At 47.9% G+C, this 24,723-nt stretch overlaps 1 protein-coding gene across 1 annotated transcript in view; it reads left to right on the top strand.

Annotated features, from left to right (window-relative positions):
• LOC311359852 (ski oncogene-like) overlaps positions 1 to 19,664 on the top strand; it is a 45,574-nt gene extending 25,910 nt beyond the window's left edge. The window contains exons 2-7 of the mRNA XM_084479878.1: positions 14,490 to 14,609; positions 15,356 to 15,471; positions 15,848 to 16,179; positions 16,323 to 16,696; positions 17,880 to 18,110; positions 19,358 to 19,664. Of these exons, the coding sequence (XP_084336004.1) occupies positions 14,490 to 14,609; positions 15,356 to 15,471; positions 15,848 to 16,179; positions 16,323 to 16,696; positions 17,880 to 18,110; positions 19,358 to 19,561 (1,377 nt within the window). The 3' untranslated portion in view covers positions 19,562 to 19,664. The remainder of the gene's footprint in view (positions 1 to 14,489; positions 14,610 to 15,355; positions 15,472 to 15,847; positions 16,180 to 16,322; positions 16,697 to 17,879; positions 18,111 to 19,357) is intronic.
• The last annotated feature ends 5,059 nt before the right edge of the window (positions 19,665 to 24,723 follow it).

The following is a 24,723-nucleotide window of genomic DNA, read 5'->3' on the forward strand; positions in this document are numbered from 1 at the left end:
TGGGGCCAAAATCAAGACATGGGTGTGTGTGTGTGTGTGTGTGTGTGTGTGTGTGTGTGTATGTATCTGAGGGCAGGGTGTGTTGCGTGACCCAGGGCCGCTCTGAGTTTGACCCCCAGGTCTTTAGTGGCCAGTTGCCAGCCCAGCCACGTAAAGCAGCTCTCTTTTGTCTTTTACGGCCCATATTTACTACCACTGCCACTACCTACCCTGCCCCCCCCCCCCCGCTCCCAGCCTGCACTCTCCCCAGCCCCAGAAGGGCTGTTTGAGGCAGGGTGAGGGGTGAGGGGGATGGCTGGAACAACACAACCCAAATAGTGGCTGTAAACTTCAGACTGGGCTTTACAGCCGCAGTCTACTGCCCCTCACTCACCTCCCGATGACCTCCCACGGACTGTCCCCTCACACACACACACACACACACACACACACACACACACACACACACACACACACACACACACACACACACACACACACACACACACACACACACCAAACACCAAAACACGACCCCAACTTCACCCTACCTGATGTGCCCTTTGGTTGACTTCGGTGTGGGAATGTGGGCTTTTCATATCTTTTTACACCCCTTCCCCCCCACAACACCCCCACACGCTGGTTTAACACTTCCTGCATGCCAACACCAAAACAACACCAACACACTGTTGTCATTTAACAATTCAAGAACATTAGCTTGACCAAACTGAGACAAGTCCACCCTATCTATCTATCGAGCTATTGAGCTATCGATCAAATCAATAGCAATCCTCTATAACATTGGTTTTAGACTGAGAATGCAAAAGGTTGTGTAACTTATATGGGAAACACTGATCACTTTCTTATTTCTATTAATAACAAATTAATTGATTTTTTAAGAAAATCTTCACAATGTACATCTTTCTATTTTTTACTTTCCCTGGCCAGACTCTAAACATGCGCTACCAGTTTTAGCTTCCTGCTTGAAGAGAGATTGAAATCTGCCCACAGCTCTGTCTGGTTGTTACTGGTTTGGTCACTGGTTTTCCAGATTCTCTAGTAGGTTTTCTACATAGCTCAGGGATTAAGTGGCAAAGGCTCTGTAGCACTCGAGTGCACTGTGTTCTGGGTTACGGGGAGACACACACACACACACACACCTGACCTCTATTTGACAAGTGTTGCATTCCACTGAAGCATCCACATGACATGCACTCTCTCTAGCGCGCGCACACACACACACACACACACACACACACACACACACACACACACACAGACAGACAGACAGACAGACAGACAGACAGACAGACAGACAGACAGACAGACCACAGAGCTATCTGGCTGTAACAACGTGCCATCAATGGAACTTAAATTTTTTGGCTCGATGCCACACTGATCAATTCCATCGATCTGTCCCTCATGTGCTGTATATGTCTAGCCATTCCCTCTCTCTCTCTCTCTCTCTCTCTCTCTCTCTCTCTCTCTCTCTCTCTCTCTCTCTCTCTCTCTCTCTCTCTCTCTCTCTCTCTCTCTCTCTCTCTCTCTCTCTCTCTCTCTCTCTCTCTCTCTCTCTCTTTATTTCTTTCTCTCTCTTCCCCAGCTCCCTGTCTCTCTCTCTATCTCTCTAAAGATCTCATAAGTGAGGCATTGCCAAAGGATACACCACTTACATCACTTTCAAGGTCTTCGCCCCCTAGTTTTCTTTCATGAGTCCTCTATCTCTAGCAGTATGGCTGTCTATATGGCAGTTCATCAATACATTTAGATGGGTTTGGCTTTCTGTGTCTCTACAAATGTACAAAAATCCAGAATGATGCCATTTTTTATGCGTAACTCCCAAGGGAAAGATAGATTTAACCAAAATGAGATTAAAATGTAAATGTGTTCCAATGTGTCAAACAGTTTTCCACATCACAGGCTTGATACGTCTGGGAGTAGTTACATTAAAACGTAATGGCCCCTGGAGCGGGTCAGGTCAAAATTAGCATGCTAACACTATCAATGTAATAGCCCGGCCATAATAACTGCCACTTTTCTCTGTGTTCGGTCCCACTTTGACTCTATGACGGATGCTGCTACCACTAGTCATAACGGAATATGTGTCCACCCCATGTCTGCATTTTGACACTGCAACTTTTTACATTTGAAGACCTTGACACAGACCGGAGCTGCAGATAATTTAGCATGTCGCTACATGCCTGCAAAGCTCCTGGTGAAACTGTTCAGCACACAGATTGGAGGCAAGGAGGTTATTTAGAGAGACAGATAGAGAGACAGGGTGAGATAGCTGGAGAGAGAGAGAATGAGAGAAAATTGCCACAGGGCATGTGTAGCATCATTAGCGCCAAGTGTCTGAAAGCTGTCCGAAAACATTCCATCAGCGTGGAGCCAGGGACCTAGCTAACAACCGGAGACCATTATAATTGGCTAGCTCTGCAAGTTAGCACTGAGTGGTAGCACTGAGCCTTAGCGCTGCATGTTAGCCCACGCAGACAAGGGGACCCTGCAGACATCCACGCAGGACTCATGCATATGTATTGTGCCTGAACAGATGCTTGACAAGTTGGCACTGGCAGCACAATGGGAAATGGCCGTCTGTGGGTGGGTGGGTGTGTGTGTATATGGATATATATAATGGATCAATATGAATTACATACATCCATACACAGTCCTATCTGACTGTTTGCTGGAATACATTTGTGGGAGTATGGATGGAAGTCGGTCTAAACTCTGAAACTCTGGTCAGCTTGTGGGCAATTGATTTTCAATGGCCCCCAGTGTTATGGTCAAAAAAAGTACAAGATTGTCCTAGTCCGCCAAACAGGATGTGACCTAATGTCTCTTGTTGAAACATACTTTTTCCACTTTACAGTTGCCAACTTCCTGCCCAGTAGACGTCCGTTTCCATGGCGGGTTTTTTTAAGGCCGAGCCCCTTTCTTTCTAGTGGCTAGTGTGAGTGTGACATGAAGCACTGCTTTCTGCCCTAGTGCATTGCCTATCACAGATCACTGCAAAGCAAACACTGTAATGTGCAATCAAGACTCTCATCTCCCTAGTCCCTTCACGTGCACTTGCCTTTGATTGAACAAAAACACTGTGGCCCTGGACTTGAGTGCTAAGCTTATCACAGGGCTATTAGCTGATAGCAGCCGGGCTAGCCCCTTGCAATAACACAAATAACGCTAGCCGGTCACTGGGGTCACACCCGCGGTTTAGCCCTCAGAGAGGCAGTCGAGCCACACTGACTTATGGCCCAGAATACGATCAGAAGTGGAAAGACTCGGCTGCAGTTCATCTAACGCTAGCTTTGTAGTGTAGCATGTAGCGTAGCGTCTCACGCACCACCATCTCCGCAACCAAAGCAGCTGGGACCGGGCTCAGGGTGACGTTTACAGCTGGACAACATATAGGCCAGGCCTAATTATGCCCATGATGTGGTTATCTATTTCGCCGAGCACCACAAATCAACTTAAACGCGAAGGCGCAGGGGGAGGGGGGGGGGGGGGTGGGGGGGGGGGGGGGGAGTCCTGCCCATACTCACAATACCGAGCGCAGCTACGACTCTTGCTCGCAAGCACGCCTCACCCGGCATAAACACTCCTCGGTCGCCGTTCAAAATAAACATTGACTGACGCTCGTGTAGAAGCGCACGGCCACCCCGTCTGTGCGTGGCGATGCAGGCGGCGGCTGTCTGCCCAGCGCCTGTGAGGAACCATGTGTGTGTGTGTGTGTGTGTGTGTGTGTGTGTGTGTGTGTGTGTGTGTGTGTGTGTGCAACGAGGAAGTGGTCGGGCTGAAACCAGGTGGAACGCCGGGGGCGGCCAGGGCGCCCCGTCTGGCCGCCGTCCGGGGCTGATGTCGTGTATTTTTGAACCAGCTGACAGCTGACCTTAGCCTGGCCCCCCCCTCAGAAAGAGGAAGCCCCCCAGAGAAGAAGGGTCCAGTGTTCTCACAGACGGGCCGAACCCGTTGCCGAGCCAACGGCCGGGCGGGTGTGGGCTGAGGACCAGTGGTTTATTCTTTAAGTACCAGAGAGTACAAAAGTCTCCACTTTTGTACGGTTTTGCCTTTCTGGAAGTTTCTCCCATGGCACGCCTGGACAATCTAATCCAATCTAATCCTACCGTGTGGCTGGAGAGGCTTTGTAGGAGCCATGATTGACTTGTCATTGTGGCGGAGCCGGTCGGGAGAATTAATGGTGGCTCATATCACCCTTGTCGACGCTGGCTGGCCGACCTTCCGTTTAATGGTGCTGCTGCACACTGTCTGGTGCTGACATGAGAAAATATAAACCCCTGCACACGCACGCACGCACACACACACACACACACACACACACACACACACACACACACACACACACACACACACACACACACACACACACACACACACACACACACACACACACACACCATTGTTTAAGGACTGTGAATTATCTAAGGTGTTTTTATGCACCGTGTAAATCATTGAATGACCATGCCTCCCACACACACACATGCGCACACCTACACACACACCTACACACACACACACAGCTGCTGATCTGCACTCGGCCAAGTGGCACTTTAAACATGGAGTGGGTCAAGGGAGCGTTCGTAGTGCCGCATAGCTCGTTAGCTTACACCTTTCATTAATCTTCAAAGCATCTTATCAGCCACCGCCGCGAGCCACAGCGCTTCATAGAGAGGCTGCCAGGACCAGCGACACTAGCTAGAGCTAGCTCAAGTGACAAACTCACACCGCACATGCAATGTCTATGTATATGCTAGCTTTATATTGATATAATTCATTAAAAATTAATGATTAAAATACAAACTAAGTTAGAACGATAAAAATTGTAAATAGTTTAAAAAACATGATTGTATTTATTAAGCTTTAAGTTATTTGGGCGGATCTGATGTGAAGCCTTTGGCATCTTTGCTGTGGGACCTAAACATTGACGTTTGTCGGGGATTAGCGGCTGATAATTGACGAGTAGAGGGCGGACAAAGGAAGGTGTTGCGCTTGAAGCCAATGGGCCAGGGAGTGTCTCCGACTGCCTTGTTGTTATCTGACAACAGTTTGTGTGTCTGCTTGAGTGGCAGCGGGAGATTGAGTGGAGTTTGCTTTGGCTTTCCAGATGTGAATTATCGCGGTGGAGTGACGCCTGTCCCCACTAGCTTCAGCCCGGCTACCCTTTCATTTCCCAGCACCTCGTGTTTGCTTTCTTTTTTTCCTTTCTATTCTTTGGAGTGTACGGTGCAAAAACTTGTTTGTACTCGCACTGTCCTGTCTGTGTGTGTGTGTGTGTGTGTGTGCGTGTTTATTTCTACAACTTCACACCAACCTTGCAAAAAGCATATTTACCGACAAACACACAAACACGCTCAAAACAAATACACACACACACACAAACGCCTCCTCCCAAGTGTTTACTTTTCTCAGCCGTTCCTTTTCATAAGAACTCTCCACTCTGGGACATCATCACATGCGAAAACACGCAGAATCCTCAAAATACACACATGCATACACATGAACTCCTCGATTCAACTTAAATTACATGTCATTTACTTTCCAGTATTCTTAGAAAGCAGATCAAAGCCATTGGGGCTTGCTATTGCCAGCACCATGAAGGAGAGATTTACAGCTTTTCATATTGATATATTGTTGAATAACCAATCAAGAAAGCACCATATAATTAAATATTAAGACAAATATATATATTTTTGCATGGGCACTCGGTGCATGGGCACTCGGTGCACACACACACACACACACACACACACACACACACACACACACACACACACACACACACACACACACACACACACACACACACACACACACACACACACACAGATCGATATGAATGTCCATTAGTGTGCGAGCACAGTGTATGTCAGAAAGTTTCAACGCACAGCTAATTCAATCATCCTGCTTTTAGATGGCTATAAAACATTTGTTGTGCTGGATCATGGAGGAGACATTACACTCGGTTCCTAGAATTATTCCTCCATTTAGGAGCGGCTGGCTCCTCTCAGACCAACACCAGTCTGCTCCCACCACTGACTTTTCCATGCTTTTCCGCAGAAAAACAGACACCCCCGTTCAAGTGACAACCATACTACTATAGATAGCTTCTATAGAGCTGTTGTATATACAGTACAGTCCAATGTAGTTCATCGTTGTAGTCGAGTTGTCATGAGCAGTAGCATAGCTAGCAGTAGCAGACCATGTTATTAGCATTAGCTTTGGACCCCTCTATTAACATCCCTTGTTGCCCTAGCATATTAGCATCAGCGTTCAATACTACTACGAACAGCCCTTGTTGCCAGCATAGCATTAGCATTGGATCCTTCTATGAACAACAGCCCTTGTTGCCAGCATAGCATTAGCATTGTACCCTTCTATGAACAATCCTTGTAGCCCTAGCATGGTTTTAGCGTTGGATTCTCCTATGAACATCCGTTGGTTCCCTGACATATTAGCATTAGCGTTGGATCCTCCCATAAACAGCACGGCCCTTCGTCGTCCTAGCATATTAGCATATTAGCACATTAGCGTTAGCATCGGATCCCTCTATAAACAGCTGACCCCAGGAGCTCGAGTACTGCCTTGGCGTGGGGAAAAGAGCTGGAAAGGTCCAGCTGTATTTACTTACCCCAACCCCTCCCCCACACCACCACCACCACCACCGCAGTGGGCCACCCCGACTTGCCCCCCCCTCCCCCCCGCTCGTTCTGGCTGAGCAGAACCGCGCGACTCACTCGCCGTTCCCACGGAAACGTTTGCCAAAGCAAATTTGGCGAGAGGAAATGGAGACCCTGCTCTTCCTCCCCCTCCACCCCCTTCCTCTCTGCAATCCCATCCTGTCCCCCTCCTCTGTGTGTGTGTGTGTGTGTGTGTGTGTGTGTGTGTGTGTGTATGTTTCGTGTTCCCAGTGTGGTTGCATGATTGAAGCGTTTCTCGTGATTGTTCATTTGTGTTTTCACGTTGTGTTGACACTTAACATTACCCCCCCCCCCATTTTGCCATGAGGAAGGTCCTGGTGTAGATCATCACTGCCGCTTGCCTTTAGTCTAGCCACGTCAAAGGAACAACAAATGTTTTGGGGTGGAGGAGGAGGGCGTGGTGGTCGGGTGGTAGTTATATCTAGCATCCCTGGCCTACCTTCCTGGAAACGAAGGCCGTGGTTAGATGAAAAAAAAAAAAACAGCTACATAAAAAACACATGTCACATGCACATTGTCCATAGTGGGGTTTTATTTTCTCTCCAGAACGGCATTCATTGTCTCCTCAGTAAGAGCAAGGAAAAAAATACATAAGAAAAGAAAGCCATGGGGCCCTTCGGTTTCGGCGGGAAATAGCATGTTTTCTTGAAACCTGCCACATAAAATGAGAGCTTAGGGATTGTTTTGGCTAGGACTGTGGAAACACACACACACACACACACACACACACACACACACACACACACACACACACACACACACACACACACACACACACACACACACACACACACACACACACACACAGGGCTCCTTCTGCTCATGCTCAGTAGGAGTGGGGGGTGGGTGTGTTCCTGGTTAACAGGATAAGTAAGGGCCGAGGGTGCGCTTGTTTTTGCTCATTGCAGAAGACCTCAACATCTGCTGATGTACCGAGCCCGCCTCTGAACCACACACACACACACACACACACACACACACACACACACACACACACACACACACACACACACACACACACACACACACACACACACACACACACACACACACGAGTACATGTACACTGCACATATGTCTTCTTGTCTTGCAAGGGCCTTCAAATGTATAGTCAATGCTAGAGTATGTATCCAAACAAAACAAGGGAGCAGCCCCCCCCCCCCCCCCCCCCCCCCCCCCCCACACACACACACACACACGCTCATTTATGCGCTGAGTATAGGGAATTTGCCCTTCGTCATATCAAAGTGAATTTTATATGAGGTCATTTCAAGTGTAGTCAGCAAATCAGTTCAGTTTCGTCCTCAAATCTTTTCACAATAGAGATTTAACATTGTTCCGAAAAAGTTCAGAAAATAAAGAAAAGATAAATGTGATACTTTGCAGTATAATGGTGCCGTAGTTGTACTTTTGCACTGTGTGTGTGTGTTGTGCCATTTGCTTTATTTAACACAGAAGCCCTATTGTTCTGCCACCAAAGCCATAGCCAGGCAGGCAGGGATGCCAAAATTGGAGTCGTGTATGTTTTCAGTATGTGTGTGTGCGACTGTGCGTGTGCGTCGGCGTGTGTGTCATTTGTGAGCACAGTCGAGAAATCTCGAAGGAGTGCAACTCTCTGCAGCCATCGCACCAAACTCAAGTTTTATAGTCTCAATGTCAGCTGGGACATTTGGATGGCACACGCACATATATTTACAGACACACGTTTATATCTTTTTCAGATGAACACGTTGAAGAAGATCAATGCGAGTTCTCTTGCTGAAAGAACCCTCCAACGTGACTCTATTTACAGCTTACCACACAAAAGAGCGAGCGAAGCCGACGACAAAACCAAACAGTTGCTTGACTCGCACACAGCTGGCTTGTTAACGCCAAGGTCAACGGCTAACAAGTTTGACCTTAGCGCCTGTCGCCTTGCTCCTTGGTACACACTACAGGGACGCCATGTTGCGACAACTGTTAGTTTTGCATTTTTATTCTGTGGTTGTGGCAGTAAAAAATATCTTCTCCCCCTCCCCGCCCCTCTTTACTTTCCTTCGTTGGTTCTCAGTGCTAAGCTAGCCTGCGGGCTAGGGGCCCAGCCTATTCAACAGTGTGGCGCCTTCACAAGACTGCCGGGCAGGTCCCAGCCAGGTCACAGGCAGGGTGCGGTGTAGGTCTCTCCCTGCAGGCGAACAGACGGCGACGCAAACAGGTTGCTGGCCCTTTTATCTGCGTCTTAGTCTGGGTGGATGTTAGCTCGGGGCTGAAACAACCTGTTTCGCGTCGTAACGCCGCGAACCATCCATCTGCAGTAAAGTCTAAGCCTCTGACATGTTGTCACATTGCTGACGGCCTGACGTGGAAACCCAGCCTTGCTCAACAGGAACCGGATTCTGTAAGCCGGGTCATTGTCAGGTTCAGCAGCCGGCGGTTTCTGCTCGTATCCATGGCCGAGACTGAGGCTTCACAAAACACCCATGTGTGGCAATTCTGTGAAAGTGAAAAAAAACCCACATTGTCCAACCCCCCCCCATTTGACCCCTGACCCGTCCACCAGGGTCGGAGCTGTGACACTAAAGGGAAGAAAAGGACATTGTACAATGTTTTTGACGAGGGCCCCCTCATTGGCTGAGAGCAGAGAGGTGTGCTATGACAATAAACTGTGCACACCTGTTTAACCAACCGGCTGCCTAAGTTCAGTAGTTCAGAAGCTTAGGATGAGTCAAAACTACAAAGACTTGGCAACACCCAAAGTTTAGATAATTAAAATCTATTCAAGGGCTCGGTGAGAACGGTTGAACGTTCCTTTGCCCCCCTCCCCCCCCACCCCCCCACCCTCTATCTGACACCAGTTGTTGGTTGTGACAGGGGAGCTACAGATAGACGGAATGGAAGAAGAGAAGATAAAAATGGCTGATTGTGTCACTTTTCTTCTTATCTGGAGAGAAAGCTTGGCCGCCTGCCAGGAGAATCGCTAGACAATTTTCGCTGGAAGGCTTTTAGTTGTGTTGTTGCCTGTCAAGTCTGTGTTTCTGAACACCAAAGCCCTCTCAGTTACCCCGCTGTAAAATTGCCAGAGGAAGTTTCGCCTTAGTGTTCACAATGCCAACTTTTTTTCTTAAAAAAAAAAAAGAAAATTGTACTCGCTCTTCTCTTTCCTTTAATGACTAGATCTTAAACCATGAACTCTGTCCTTATTTCTGCTCAACAGCAACACTAACAATTTTTTTTTTTCAAAAAATTATATTGGCACATTTCCTGTGGCGGTTGTGTAACGCAAAGGCCTAGACTTGAGGTTACCGCGGCAACAGAGCAATAAATGTCCTATGTCTGGCCTGGGAGTGTTTCTTCACGCCTTTTAAGCTCACCACCACTTATACAATTCTAGGTGTTAAGATCACAAGCTAACAGGCCACCATTTTGTTATATAAGAAAACTAGCTACCATGTAATCCCATGAGGTCAAACTAAACAGGCAGCATTTGATCCTATGAGAAGTAGCAAATTAGCTGCCGTAAGATCCTTCGGAGAATCACCTAGAAGGCTACAATCGAATCCAAAAGTAAATGCTACCATGGGAACTTCAACGTGGGAGAGTGACAGTTTGTTTTAGCTGAGTTTTGTTCAACTAAGAGGTAGTGTGAATTGATGACTGGAGCCAGCAGACAGAGGAAGTCTCCTGCAGAATGCAGAGTTTCAAAAGACAGACGGTTTTCTCAGAAAGTGAGAAGGCTGTTGGCTGACACACCCATCCGGACACACACACACATACACACGGACATGTAATCATAGACTCAAGACTGACACATTCACATATAGACACACACTTGCACATGCACAGACGGACATGCAGACAAACAGACACACAGCGAGTAAGGACACACGCACTCAAGGACAACACACACTGAGGAACAGATGTACCATTACACACACACACACACACACACACACACACACACACACACACACACACACACACACACACACACACACACACACACACACACACACACACACACACACACACACACACACAGCTGAGAGAGCTCATGACTGGAGGCTTTGTGACTTTCTCATGGTTGGCCTCCATGTATGGCCATGGCTAGTGTGTGTCTGTGTGTGTTTGTGTGTGGGAGGTGTGTGCGTGTGTGGGCTTATGTGTGTGTGCGCCTGCCTGAGGCGGGTGACACAGATACCATGTCTACAGCAGGGTGTGAGATTCCATGTATGAGCATGAGTGTCACACACACACACACACACACACACACACACACACACACACACACACACACACACACACACACACACACACACACACACACACACACACACACACACACACACACACACACACACACGGCCAGTCACCGCCTAACCCCTATATCTAACCACATGCGCACCCGCGTTGCTCGCGGTTCTAGAGCACCCTATCCTCGAGGTGTCATATCCTCCATATCTCTGCGTGTGAAGTCTTAGTCTATCAGCCACCCCTCCCAAATATGATAGAATCTACACTAAATGACAGATCCATCCGCTGTTGTATTGTATCTTATAATGATATCAGACCATTTCTGAAGGCTAAGTATGCTTAATATCGGTATATATATATATATATACATATATGTGTGTGTAGACACATTCATATATAGAAATAGGCCTATATATAGATATATATATATCAACATGGTGTACGTTGAAGTGAAATTGAGAGTGACAGATGCATGGTTGTACATGAGTGCCAGCACCTGTGCCTTTGCTGAGTGTGTGTTTGTGAGTGTGCGTGTCTTTGCGTTATGTTATCCAGTTCTGAAATGCTCTTCCTTTTTTTTTTGAGTCTCCCTCTCTGTCTGTCGGGTTCTGTCTGTCTCTCTGTCTCTCCATCTGTCCGTCTCTGCCAGTCATTGCTTCCCCCCCCTCCCAGTGTGTCTTGGTTCGCCGCCATTGGGACCAACTGCTCTGTAATCTAGAGACACAGATTAACCCCCCCCACCCCCCCCCCCCCGCACCACCCTGGGCTCAGGCAGCCAATCGTTGACCCGAAACGTCATCCGCTGTTTCAAGATTATCTCTCGCCCCCTAACCCCCCCGCCCCCCCCCCCCCCGCCCTACCATGGAGGTCTGTTGACGCTCGCAATGGTTAATCCACGAGACACCGGCAGGCACGTGCAATAGGCCCATTCAGGCCTTAGGGACTCCAGTGTGTGTGTGTGTGTGTGTGTGTGTGTGTGTGTGTGTGTGTATCACTGCCTGCAGATTAGCAGAGTGTTCTCTCTCTGCTAACTCTCTCTCTCTCTGTCTCTCTCTCTGTCTCTGTCTCTCCCAGTGAACGCTCTAGCCGGCTAGCCATACTAATATGCAGGGCGGCTTATCTTGTGTGACATGACCTACAACTACAAACCCAATGCGGTTGCTAGCTTCACCGCTAGTACGTGCGCACCGAATGCATTCTCCTGGTCCAGACCACCAGACGAGACCCACTTAGAGAGGCCTTCACTGCTGTCGGCTGAAACCGAGACACTCGCCACATCACCTTAGGACAACTGTATGTTTAAAACAAGCTTTTGAACGGTGAAGACATGCAGATGAGGAGACCATCGTTATCATAATAAGACACGCTAACATCGTATGTGGATACAGCCCGACGCTAAACAGCGCATACCTTTCCACAAAGTCTACTGTGCCGCGCTGTGGCCACCGCCTCCCCTTCATGCATGTTCAGGGTGTGCAGAGGTCGTCCGACCTGTATAACACGAGAGCGGCGTAAATGTTATCTGTTGGACACGTGAGCTTTCACGCCCCCGGGACGAAGGTCAACCCTAGGAACTTGGGTTTTTCTCAGTTTTTAAAAATAGAACGTCAACATCAAGCGGCCGTTTGGTCCTGACGCGTCTCACAGGGCGTGATTGTCGCTGGGCCGGTTGAGCCACTGCCAGGTAAACCCGGGTGTTCCTCTGGGTGTCCCCGGGTGTCAGCGGCGCAGTCTAGCCACGCTTATTGTCCCACTATGCCGGCTTAACGCGCTCTCCCGTTACAGGAGGGCGGCGCAGCCGGCGAGATCCCAACATGGTCACGCGGACAGATGGACAGAGGGGGAAGAGAGAGGGAGAGAGAGAGAGAGAGAGAGAGTTTATAGTGTGGGAGGGAAGTTGAGATACCGGTACTAACTCCTATTAGAAAGGGCCACCTGTTGATGTCTCTTTGGAAAGAGAATGGGGCACGTGTTTGGTTTGTGTGTGTGTGTGTGTGTGTGTGTGTGTGTGTGTGTGTGTGTGTATATAGATAGTAAGCAATGTGTCGAGGGAGAGTGCTGCCACCTGTACAGTGGATGGACACCAGCCGCCACCGTCACCACATTGGATTCCTACGATGAACACATGCACCAGACCCATACACAGAGACACAGATGAAACGAGAGGGGGAGATAGAGAGAGAGTAAGAGAGATAGAGATAGATGAATGGGTGAAACAATGCTTAGTTTCCACCATACTTGCATTGTGTAGAATTCTGGGGGGGGGGGGGGGCTTGGGTAGAGGTGTTGCTGCGCTGTCTCTACAACAGAGACAACGCAGCGATATCAATATGAGTAGTTCTAACTGGAGAGACGGTGAAATCCGCGAGCTGCTGACCTTCATGGGAGATAAGGTGATGCAGTCGCATAATGCATTAAACAAGGACGTTGAAAGATGGTGCGAGGCTTTTGTCGGGATAAAAAACAAGTGGTCTATGCTGGCGTTTTTGCACTTGTAAATAGTTAATCGCGTTTGTAGCCTCTACTCAGATGTGAACATATTCTTGAATGCGGGTGTCTTCATTCATAAAAAGAAATTAAACATTCGGGAGTATGTGCAAATTATTATAACGAGGTCTAGACTGTGCGTAGCCCCACCTTCTCGGGCGTGCCAAGCCGCGACCGAACCGGCTTGGCAGTGTAAAAAGGCTTAGAGATAGAAATACAGAGAAAGATAGACAGAGAAACAGAGAGATAGAAAGACAGAGAGAGAGATAGACAGAGAAACATAGAGATAGAAAGACAGACAGAGATGGACGGACAGAGATAGACAGAGAGACAGAAAGACGGAGAGAGATAAAATACGGAGACAGGGAATAAGAGAGAGAAGGATGATAATGGGTCAGAGACACCCCGCCCCCAGCTCTTGTTCCGTTGTGTCACGGTGTACGGGCCGCCGATCATGCGTGTGACCTCCAGACCACCAGGGCATGTCCCTTCTGCCTGGGGTGTGTGTGGGTGTGGGAACATTTTAATGAAACGAAACCTAGGCATCAGACCCTGAACAGAAAGGGTCTATATACAGTATGTACAGGATAAAGTGGAGAACTATGAGAAAACGTTCCCTTATCGTGTGAGTCTGTGGCTGTTGATGTGTGTTTGTGTACTGGCCTGTATGCGTGCATGTGTGTGTATATGACACACACACACACACACTCACACACACAAACTGTGTGTGGCAGCCAGTGACAGCCACAGCTAAGAAGATGAGATCATAGTCACAACAGACCCGTCCTTGTCTGTCCGTCAGACAGACTCACAGACAGTGTGTGTGTGCGTGTCCTTAGTTTGCTTGTATTTGTTCAAGCAAGTGCACTGCTGCACGTCCACTCCCACGTTATCAGGCCCACGGAGGCAATCATTGTTTCATTCTCTTAAAAAAAGAAATGTAAAAATAAATTAACAGGCATTGACATTATCTGGCTACTAGAATTAGCCTGACATTCTGAGCTAATGAATGTCCAAGAAACCATATATTCCTCATATTAAAACTCTAAACTCTTCTCTATTCTCTGTTTCCAGGCAGCTGATCCCATCCCAGCCAAGAAATTGAAACATGAAGACTTCCTGTCATCACCGCCATTGGCCGACAAGGACAAGCAACCCGATTGGCTACGCTCCCTCTCCGCCTCTGCCAATAAGGTGAGCTAAAAAAGTCTTGGTTTGTACTGCTTTTTGCACAATGCATCCGGGAATATTTTGACCAAAATAATCAAAATAATTGTAAAACATGTCTTGTTTACTTCCGCTTTCTTTTATCTACATAATGTGTCGTCTTTTATGGCTTCAATCTATCTCTGAAATATATTGCTGTGATTCCTCGGATTTGATAAGACTTGTTTAAGGCGTACATTGTAAATACAGTCGGCTAGTTGTTATAGTTATACGGGCAGACTCCACAGTGGTCGTCGGAACGGATGAGATTTGGGGTGCTGCCATGACAAACTTTAGGATGGATGGACGGCGGATGAGGGACGGGGCTTAAATTTAGCCCTGCCGAGCCGCGCTGCCGAGGGGAAACCAGAGAGGAGTCGGGGGGGCTCTGTGTATTCCCTTACCCAGCCGGCCTCCTGAGGTCTGGGAGAACTGTAACCCAACAGCACCAAAACACCATGATAGATGGGCCCTCACCACGATCCATACCCAACAATTCACAGCTCCAAATGTCCTTGCCAGTGTTCATATAGTTCAGTTTTTACACTGCTATGATAGAAAAGGGGATTCTTATCAATGAACAACGCTATACAAGTGAAAGTAAAAGTCTATGTTTGATGAATTGCTTTTTGTCCTGACCTATTGGACCCATGTTTGTGTTGTTATGCTTTTGAACTGTGTTTGTTTTTGTAATTTGTATTCATTGTGTGTGTGTGTGTGTGTGTGTGTTTCAGGGTCTTAACTGCATCCAGCCCAGGCAGAGGCCCTCAGCGTTCAGACCCTGGTCCCCGAACATCTCGGCTGCAGACAAGGAGCCCTCCGGTCGGCCCCTGGCCCTGCTGAGAGACGGGTGAGTCCGGCCACCGCAACCCCGTGCCCTGATCCAGCACGGCCGACAGGGTTCTCTGTAGCCGGGCCAGAGGAGCTGCTGCTTTGTGTCAGTGAGATAAGAGACGGTTTGCAGAGAAGGTCCAAACCCAGCAATATCTCTGCACACTGAAACACTGAACTCTCTCTCTCTCTCTCTCTCTCTTTCTCTGTTTTTCTCTCTCAATTCCTTTTTACAATTTTTTTCTTTTTGCACATTGCCAAGCCACGAAAAATACCCAGAAGAAAAGGAGAAAAAGAAAATGAGAAAAATATATACAGTATAAAAACTAAAATATACTGTACCTCCAGTGGAAAAAGTAGTAAAAACGTGCTCTCTCGATTATCTTTCCCCTCAGCTTCTATAACTTCAAGACCATGGAGAGCGCTGTGGCCCCCAACGTCGCCCTCACGCCGCAGCCCCTGGGCAAGGCACCGGAGCCCATGTCCCCCTGCGTCCCCGGCACCTCCCACCCCAGCGGAGGGGAGCCCCCGGGAGAGGAGGCCCACGCCCCCGCCCGGCCCCGCAAGAGGAAGGCCACCGGGGACCAGCACCCGCTGTTACCCCTGGGGCCCCTGCTCCCTCTGGTCCCCCTGGTCCCGGAGCCCTGCTGCCCGCCCCCCTCCTCCGTCTGCAAGCCCCCCCAGGACGACTCGGAGGTGGAGATCGAGGTGGAGAACCGCGATGAACGTAAGTGACGATCCGCGGATACACGGCAACGTTTCTAAACGCGATCGGGGTTGGGATGCGTCGTGTGTTGTTGACAACGTGTGTGGCATCCGGTAAATCTAAACCCCTCTCACCTCCTCGGCCTTTCCTTCTCTCCCCGACAGTCACCTCCTCGCTCTCCTCCCTCTCCTCGCCCTCCTTCACCTCCTCGTGCGGCTCCGCCAAGGACCTGAGCTCTCCGATGGCCCACGGGCCGCCGGCCCCGCTCACCCCCACCCCCCTGACCCCCGCGCCACCCCCCGCCGCCGTCACCGCCGCCGCCGCGTCGTCCCCGACGCCACCGGCCCCCACGGGCCCCGTCCCCACCTCGGTTGAGTCGGGGCTGGAGGCAGAGCTGGAGACCCTGCGGCAGGCCCTGGACGGGGGGCTGGACTCCAAGGAGTCCAAGGAGCGCTTCCTCCACGAGATCGTCAAGATGAGGGTGAAGCAAGAGGAGAAGCTGGGCTCCGCCCTGCAGGCCAAGCGCAGCCTGCAGCAGGTACGCGGAGACACACTGTGCACAAGATATACACACTGTACACAATACACACACACACTGTACACGAGATATACGCACACACTGTACACAAGATACGTACACACTGTACACAAGCTACGTACGCACACTGTAGGCAAACTGTGTAGGAACGCTATACACAAATAATACAATCATGTGAGCACACACACACACAAACACATGTTCACACACACACACACGCACAAACAAACACAGACACACACACACACACACACACACACACACACACTCACTCACTCACTCACTCACTCACTCACTCACTCACTCACTCACTCACTCACTCACTCACTCACTCACACAAGGCAAACAGACACATACTCACATGTCCGTAAGCCTCCTAAGAGCCGAGCCACATCTTAAGTCAGTGAAACAGGCCAAAAGGAAAGGCAGGACACACAGTACCCACACTACCAGGAACACAACGGCTGGAGGGAATCAGCAGTTGTTTCTAGGAGCCGCTCGCGGCCCCAGGGTCCAGGCCGGAGATAACAATGAGAGAGGATGTTGACGGGCTGTTGTGGAACAGGCTGGACTTCCACTGGTTTATTTTAGTCCTGGAGCCTGACCAACACACCCACACTGAATGGGGCCGTCATAGGAGGGGACTTTACCCTGCTTCCTAGAGGAGATATTTATGGTTTTCTGTTATTTATAGCCATTCATCTATGTGAGGTACTTATTAACATATTTATTCATAGTTAATGAATAAATGTATTAATATATTTATTTATATATAGGGAGATGTAACCACTGGGGCAGCAGTGAGTGGTCAGTATGTTGGCGTGCGCTGCCACGCATCTGTCTTCAGGAAACAACAAGGCTCCATAACAGACAAGTGTGCCGTTCACGCTAGGTTCCCATGAGAAGCTTATGGGCATGTTAACGCACACACACACACACACACACACACACACACACACACACACACATTCTTCACAGTCAGTCTTTAGTGGAAAGACATCTCGCTTCTCTGAGCAATATGCAAATTGACCAATTCAGAAAGTGAGTCAGTTCAAACTCAGTACAAAGTTATGAAATGCACATTTCAACACCACAAAGTGAATTCCCCTTTCACTCGAACAAGCATCCACTCGTCCAGACCTTAACCCTCCGCCGTGTCCCCCGTGTGTTTCTGCCGCACCAGGAGCTGGAGTTCCTGCGCGTGGCCAAGAAGGAGAAGCTGCGCGAGGCGACGGAGGCCAAGCGCAACCTGCGCAAGGAGATCGAGCGGCTGCGCGCCGAGAGCGAGAAGAAGATGAAGGAGGCCAACGAGTCGCGCGTGCGCCTGAAGCGCGAGCTGGAGCAGGCGCGCCTTCTGCGCGTCTGCGACAAGGGCTGCGAGGCGGGCCGCCTGCGCGCCAAGTACTCAGCACAGGTGTGTACCCCACACACACACACACACACGCACACACACACACACGTACAAACACACGCACATGAGCCAAAGATGCACAGGCATGCATGGCTGGTTCTGTGAGCCTCAGTTTTTGCTGTTTTTCACAGCGGGTAAGGACAGGGTATTTCTTTGCAACCAATGTATTGATATATTTATTATTAAGCTGTTCGCTTCACAGCATTGTATGTAATATTTATTCTTCCTCCTTCTTCTAGTTATTATTATTTTTATTATATAGTTTCAACTGGCAGGAAACTAGTAGCCATAATTCCACTCCACTGGTACATATGGCGATAAATAATAATTGGAATAAGGTTTGTAGTCTTGAATAGCTTGAATAGCCTCATCCTGAACAGACATTGCAAGTGGAGGGAGGAAGGGGTGCCAATCAGATGAAAATAAACAAGGGTGTCGGTCTGGCTGTCTCCCTATCCACACAGAGCTGCCAGACTGCCATTTTGGAAACCCGTCATTTAGAAAGTACATCCGTGGAGGATCACTGATTGTTTGGCTGTGGCTTGGGGGCCTGTCTGGTGGAAATGCGGTGACAGAACTGACAGCACTGGAAGAACAGGGTTGTTTTTAGGCTTTTCAGATGCTGTGAGCGGGGAGGCTTGTGTATGCCTTTGGCATGTTGTACAACCATGTTGGGATGGTGCCTCGCACAGTATGGCGAACGTATGGAATGGTTATAGTGGGAAGCGTCACAATAGAAGAGACGGATTAGCAACATGGGTGGCAAATACTCCTGGATTTGGGATGGCTAACCATTCTAAGTGATATACTTAAAAAATAGAGAAATTACAGGAATTCAATTTTCTTTTTAAAGGGACAAAAAAACTAGCAGGCTGATTTCGCTCTGCACACCAGCATGGAAAGGCTTCGGCCAATTGAGTTTAAAACTGAAATAATCAAATGAATGATCGCATCAGAGCTGGGTGGGGGAAGAGGTCATGCTATTTTCAAGCGTCCTTCCTCCTTGTAGCGTGTTAGCATTATAGCCACGTGCTAGATGAGTAACCCTATGGAAGTACTCAACCAAATGCTTCCTCCACCAACACCTTGACGTACATGAACTCCAAATGCCAGGTCAAATTCCAAGTCAAGAACAACACAAAGCCATGACATGTCTCAGCGCTGTTAAACTGGAATAGCAGAGCGAAGTTCCTCAACAGAAAGTCCTTGACCATGAATTGAACTGAGCGACCTGTGTCTCCCTGCCCCAGATCGAGGACCTCCAGATGAAGCTGCAGCACGCCGAGGCCGACCGCGAGCAGCTCCGCGCCGACCTGCTGCTGGAGCGGGAGGCCCGGGAGCACCTGGAGAGGGTGGTCAAGGAGCTCCAGACGCAGCTGTGGCCCAAGGCGGTCCACCTCGCCAACATGGACAGCTCCTCCACGCACAAGCACGCCGCCGCCACCAGCAACTGACACTTGTTCACCTCCTCTCCTCACCTCGCCCCGCCGCATTCGTCACACACACCGACCGACCATCACCTCCCCCCTCCCTCCCCCTTCTCCCTCTCGGACTTTGACCCCCTACCCCCCCCCCCCCCCCCCCACTCCGACATGGCTTTTCTCGCCCCACAAACTCAAGGGACAGCCCGCGGTCGTGACGGACCACCGCCCTTTTTTTGTTTTGTACGGTGAATCCGCTCGCGCCCGGCGGGGCCTGTTCCTACACACACCACCCCCACCGACGCTTGGGCTCTCCCCAATCAAACGGGGTTGGGTGGAGACCAGGGGGTTAGAGAGAGCAGGAGACATTAAAAGACGTCTGTCGGGCGCTGGGGGGGGGGGGGGGGGGACCAAACGAACACATGACTAGCAGCCCACACGAGCACTGAATATTACGGTAGTAGTTGTTGTTGTTGATCAAAGACACCAGGCGGGCGGCGAGGGGAGGAGCCCGACGCTGCGTTTGTTGAAGTGTCGTGTCGGGGTGGGGGGGGGGGATGTGAACGCTGGTTTGGGGGGGGGGGGGGGGGGGGGGACGTCACGGTGCTATCATGGATGGCGATGGAGACGACGAGGAAGAACTATGAACTGGTGCTGTGCTGGAACTCTTTGTTGAGATGTCTGCGGACGGCACGGCGGTGGGTCGCAAGGGGAAGGGGGTGGGGGGGCGTCTGACCCTGGATTGGGAACACTTCGCTCCCACACAGTTATCCTTCCAGTGTCCCCCCAACCCATCCATATCCACCCCCTCCGAGGTTTACCAGAGACTCATGTGTAAAGAGGTTAAAAAAAAGACACAAGTTGTTGTTGATGTTGTTTGTTTGTTTCTCTGTGCTGTCGGAGCTTGGAGACGAATGCAAGGACACAGACAAAAAGAGATAGACGAGCAAAAAAGAAAACAAGGATAAAACGCCAGACACAGTGTCCGCAGTGCCACCCACCCATAGTTTGTACGTCCTGAAGAAAGCCGCTCACCGACGTGTGAACGTCCAATCACCTTTGATTCCGATTTTATTCGTCTTTCTATTCTCGATTCGCATAATTGTAATTCTCTTCTTTTTCTTTTTTTGAAAGGGTTTAAGAAAGTTTGCTTTTGGGTGGAGATCTGTTTTGCAAAGTCTGTATTCCCGTCCAAACCTCCAAGAACCTTTCTTTCAGCACTTCCTGATGGCCCAGAACACTACATTCACATGCACACACACACACACACACACACACACACACAAACATACATGTTAGGCAGCCTGTGACATCAGAAACGAGGTGTTACTCTCTGAAGACAAACTGGAATTGGAAACATCTGTGTCAATGCTATACCGCCGATTGCTATCATTTTAGGACTGGCTGTGTTAAGCCCTAAGCAGGAACCACAAAACATTCATTTTTATTAAGTTATGGTATGTAAATAGAAGTATGTGTTTGTTTTGTTTAATGTCCTTCCTTTTTATCAATGAATCGCACTTTGTCAAAGCCGGTGGGATACAGCGCATCGTCAATCCAACGATCGCTGTGATCTCCTTAAAAAAGAAAACGAAAATTTAAACTCCCCACTGACATGCTATAAGTTGGTTAAAATCATCCAAACAAAGACTAAATTAAAGTTTCATACTAATTAAAACAAACCATTTGAATAAAAACAAAATAAAGCAGTTACTTGGTGATGCAGTCTGGGAATATTAAAACAATTATTATTATTATTATTATTATTATTTAGAACAGCAAAAACTTTTAGGCAAATAATTCCCCCCCGCCAGCCCACAGCCCTAATTCCAATTCCACGAGTCATGAGGGATGGTCTAAATGGATATGATTACAGACTTGAGTGAAACACGTCAGTAAAGAGCCCGGAAGCAAACATGTTAACTCCAGTGGTTTTGATAAGAATTTAGATTTTTGTTTAAAAGAAGATCTAAAGACAGCTCCAATCACACAGCGGGCTCTACACAGTCCACATGTACCTTGTGTTGATGCCATTTTGTTTTGGTTGTTGATGGTTTAAATGTGGGGATATTTTATTGCTTGTCTGTTATGTTCACTCTTTTTCAATAGAAAACTATATTTTTATGCATGACATTTGAGAAGGTTTGCTATCCATATAGTCAATATCGGGCATTGATACTGTACGTTTAAAGGTTTATTGTGTTACGCAGTATAAAGCTATCTGTCTTTACTTAGATGAGAGAGAAAAGATTTAAAGATTTTTTTTTTTATACAAACATCATATATAGTATTGACCTTATCGTAAAAAAAAACACACAACTTTGCACAGGCAACAAAAACAAAACAAACAACGTTCAAATTGCAATGCTGGACAACCTCAAGTGCCTGGACGTAGGCGATGGGTTTCCAGAGCAGGAGCACTGATGTCGCCACTGTCGTCGCGAGCAAAGCATCAAGAGTTCAGTGTCGCTAACTTAGCGTGGCTAGTTTGCATTGCTCACCTAGCAAAGCTATCTTAGCGACACTGGTTTAGCGTTGCTAGCTCAGCGTCGCTAAGACGACCTTCTCTGGCTTGGAGTCGCTAAGCTCGGCGTCGCTGGTGCGCGTGTGCGGACGAAAGCTGCGTGCCGCTACTGTGAAGATTAACACTGTAGTGAGATGTCAGTGCGCTCAAACTAAAGGAGAAGTCTAGAACCTTCTCATAATAATAATAATAATAATAATGAAACAATCACCATGCTCAGCAGCTCTTTTCTAACAGTATTTCTCAAACAAGTTTACAAAACGTTTCTCGACAGTATGTGTTGGATTTTTTTTTCACCGTTGGAAAGAAAACAACTTAATAATTGCTTGATGCGAAATGCTTTTTTAGTTTTTTGAATGAGTGTTTTTTTTGCTTCCTTTACAAATCAATGATTATGCATGCAAGACGTTTTCTATACATACAAAGTAAACAAACAAAAAAAGCCACTTGTACCGTTGCAGGAGATGGTTAATTGTTTCTCTTGGTTGTATATACAGGCCTTCCCTTTTATTCACAATCTGGTCGACCTGCCTCGAGGTGAGTGGGCTGATAACTAAGAGGGGCTTACATTTATAGCTTATTTCTTAACCAACACGACAAAGTCCAGCGTTGTTAAGAGTCTGCGGTTTAAAACAGACCTAAAATTGGTACATTTTCTAGTTGTTTTTACACTCAGAGGACTTGATGTCCTTGCTGTAGTTTACCTTGCGCATGGTTTTCTACAACAGAGAGGCCAAGAAAATAAAATAAAACATTTGGCTTTTGGCACTCCCCTGTTAAAGCGACAATTGTAAGTTTAACAACGTTGTTTTCTAATCAAAAATGATTTTGCTAAAAAAATATGGAAAATAAGCAGCAATAATAGTCCATATAAAAACAAAGTAGACAAAATACTAGCCACATTTGAATAACAATTTACAAATGTAAATATTTTTTTCAGTTGACAATATTGTATAATATATGTACATGGTGTTTTCTTTTTCTTTTTAAAAAGAAGAATTTGTTTCTTACAATAGCTGTCTTGTTTTCGTTTGTTTTGTTTTGTAATTTACGTTTTTTAACCGAGAACGGTGTTTCGGGGGAAAACAAAAATGATCGCAGTGCAAACAAGAATACCCCTGACATACACACAATGTTATTCACCTTTTTTCATTTCCTTTTCATTTTTTTTTACTGTAGTCTTTGTATCGAATGGCTTTTTTTTCCACCAGTTCATATATATATATAAATATATTTTTAACATTATCTTCATCGGTATCCAAAAGCTGACCTGTGCTAAGGAAATACGACAGGTTAAAGGTCAAGACTACGCCACCCGTGCAAGACCCACCCAAACCCCCCCTCCCCCCCTCACCCTCGCCCCCCTGTACCCCACTAGCCCTACTGCTGCTGCTAACGCTATATACACTCATCATTCTAGAAATATTTTTTATCTAAGAGGTAAATGTAAGCTCTCCATTTATTAATGCCACATATACAGTATGAGAAGAAGAAGAAGGCTTGGCTTATTTATCGATCTCCTTTCCTCCCCCCTCTCTCTCTCATCCTTTCACAGCTTTTTCTTTTTTTTTTTAATCCCCCCCCACCCCCACCCCCACCTCCAACTCCCCCACCTCACACCGGACTATAATGTAAAGTAAAGGTCTTTATGAGATTATGTTTGAAAATAGTTATGCTTATATACTACAGTGACTGAATGTACAGTGTATAGTTCCCATATCAGAAATAAAGTGGTTTGTCCAGATCACTGAGCTCCTGTCTCTTGTATTCTCATGATTTATCATTTCATTCATATCCTTGCAGCTTGATAAGGATTTTATTTGATGCGGCACAGTGCAAATACAGATGTTTAAATATAGGGTGCTTGAGAGAGGGGCAAAATATATATTTGGAATAGAGAAAGAGAGGGATGGGGAGAGCGAGAGAGAAAGAAAGACTGGGGGGGAGAAACAGAGAAAGACGGACACAGAGAGGATAGAGAGAGGGATGGGGAGAGAGAGAGCGAGAGAGAAGGAGAGACTGGGGGAGAAACAGAAAGACAGACAGAGGATAGAGAGAGGGATGGGGAGAGAGAGAGAAACAGACTGGGGGAGAAACAGAAAGACAGACAGGATAGAGAGAGGGATGGGGAGAGAGAGCGAGAGAGAAGGAGAGACTGGGGGAGAAACAGAAAGACAGACAGAGAGGATAGAGAGAGGGATGGGGAGAGCGACTGAAAGAGGAAAAGAGGGAGAAAAACAAAAAGACAGAAAGGAAAGCGACAGGGAGGGAGAGAGTAGGAGATGGAGGCAGAAAGATAGGGAGGAAACGAAGGAAAGGAAGGGAGAGAGAAGTGGTGAAGAGAGACAGGGAGACAACACTAATAACACTGATGCTTGCTCTCGTATCGATGCCCACTCCGCTTGAGCAGTTCAAGTAAACACTCATTACTGTGTAGCACACACACACACACACACACTTACAATCTCACACACACACACACACACACACACACACACACACACACACACACACACACACACACACACACACACACACACACACACACACACACACACACACTGCTGTAAGGGTGTGATTACTGTGGTCTGGTGAAGACCCTCTGCCTCGACCGTCCTCTAACTGGTGGACCTGAAGCCTCCTACATCTTCCTCATCCTTGTCTTCCTCTT

The sequence above is a fragment of the Micromesistius poutassou genome (genome assembly GCF_964030765.1).
Source record: "Micromesistius poutassou genome assembly, chromosome: 15".
NCBI lineage: Eukaryota > Metazoa > Chordata > Actinopteri > Gadiformes > Gadidae > Micromesistius > Micromesistius poutassou.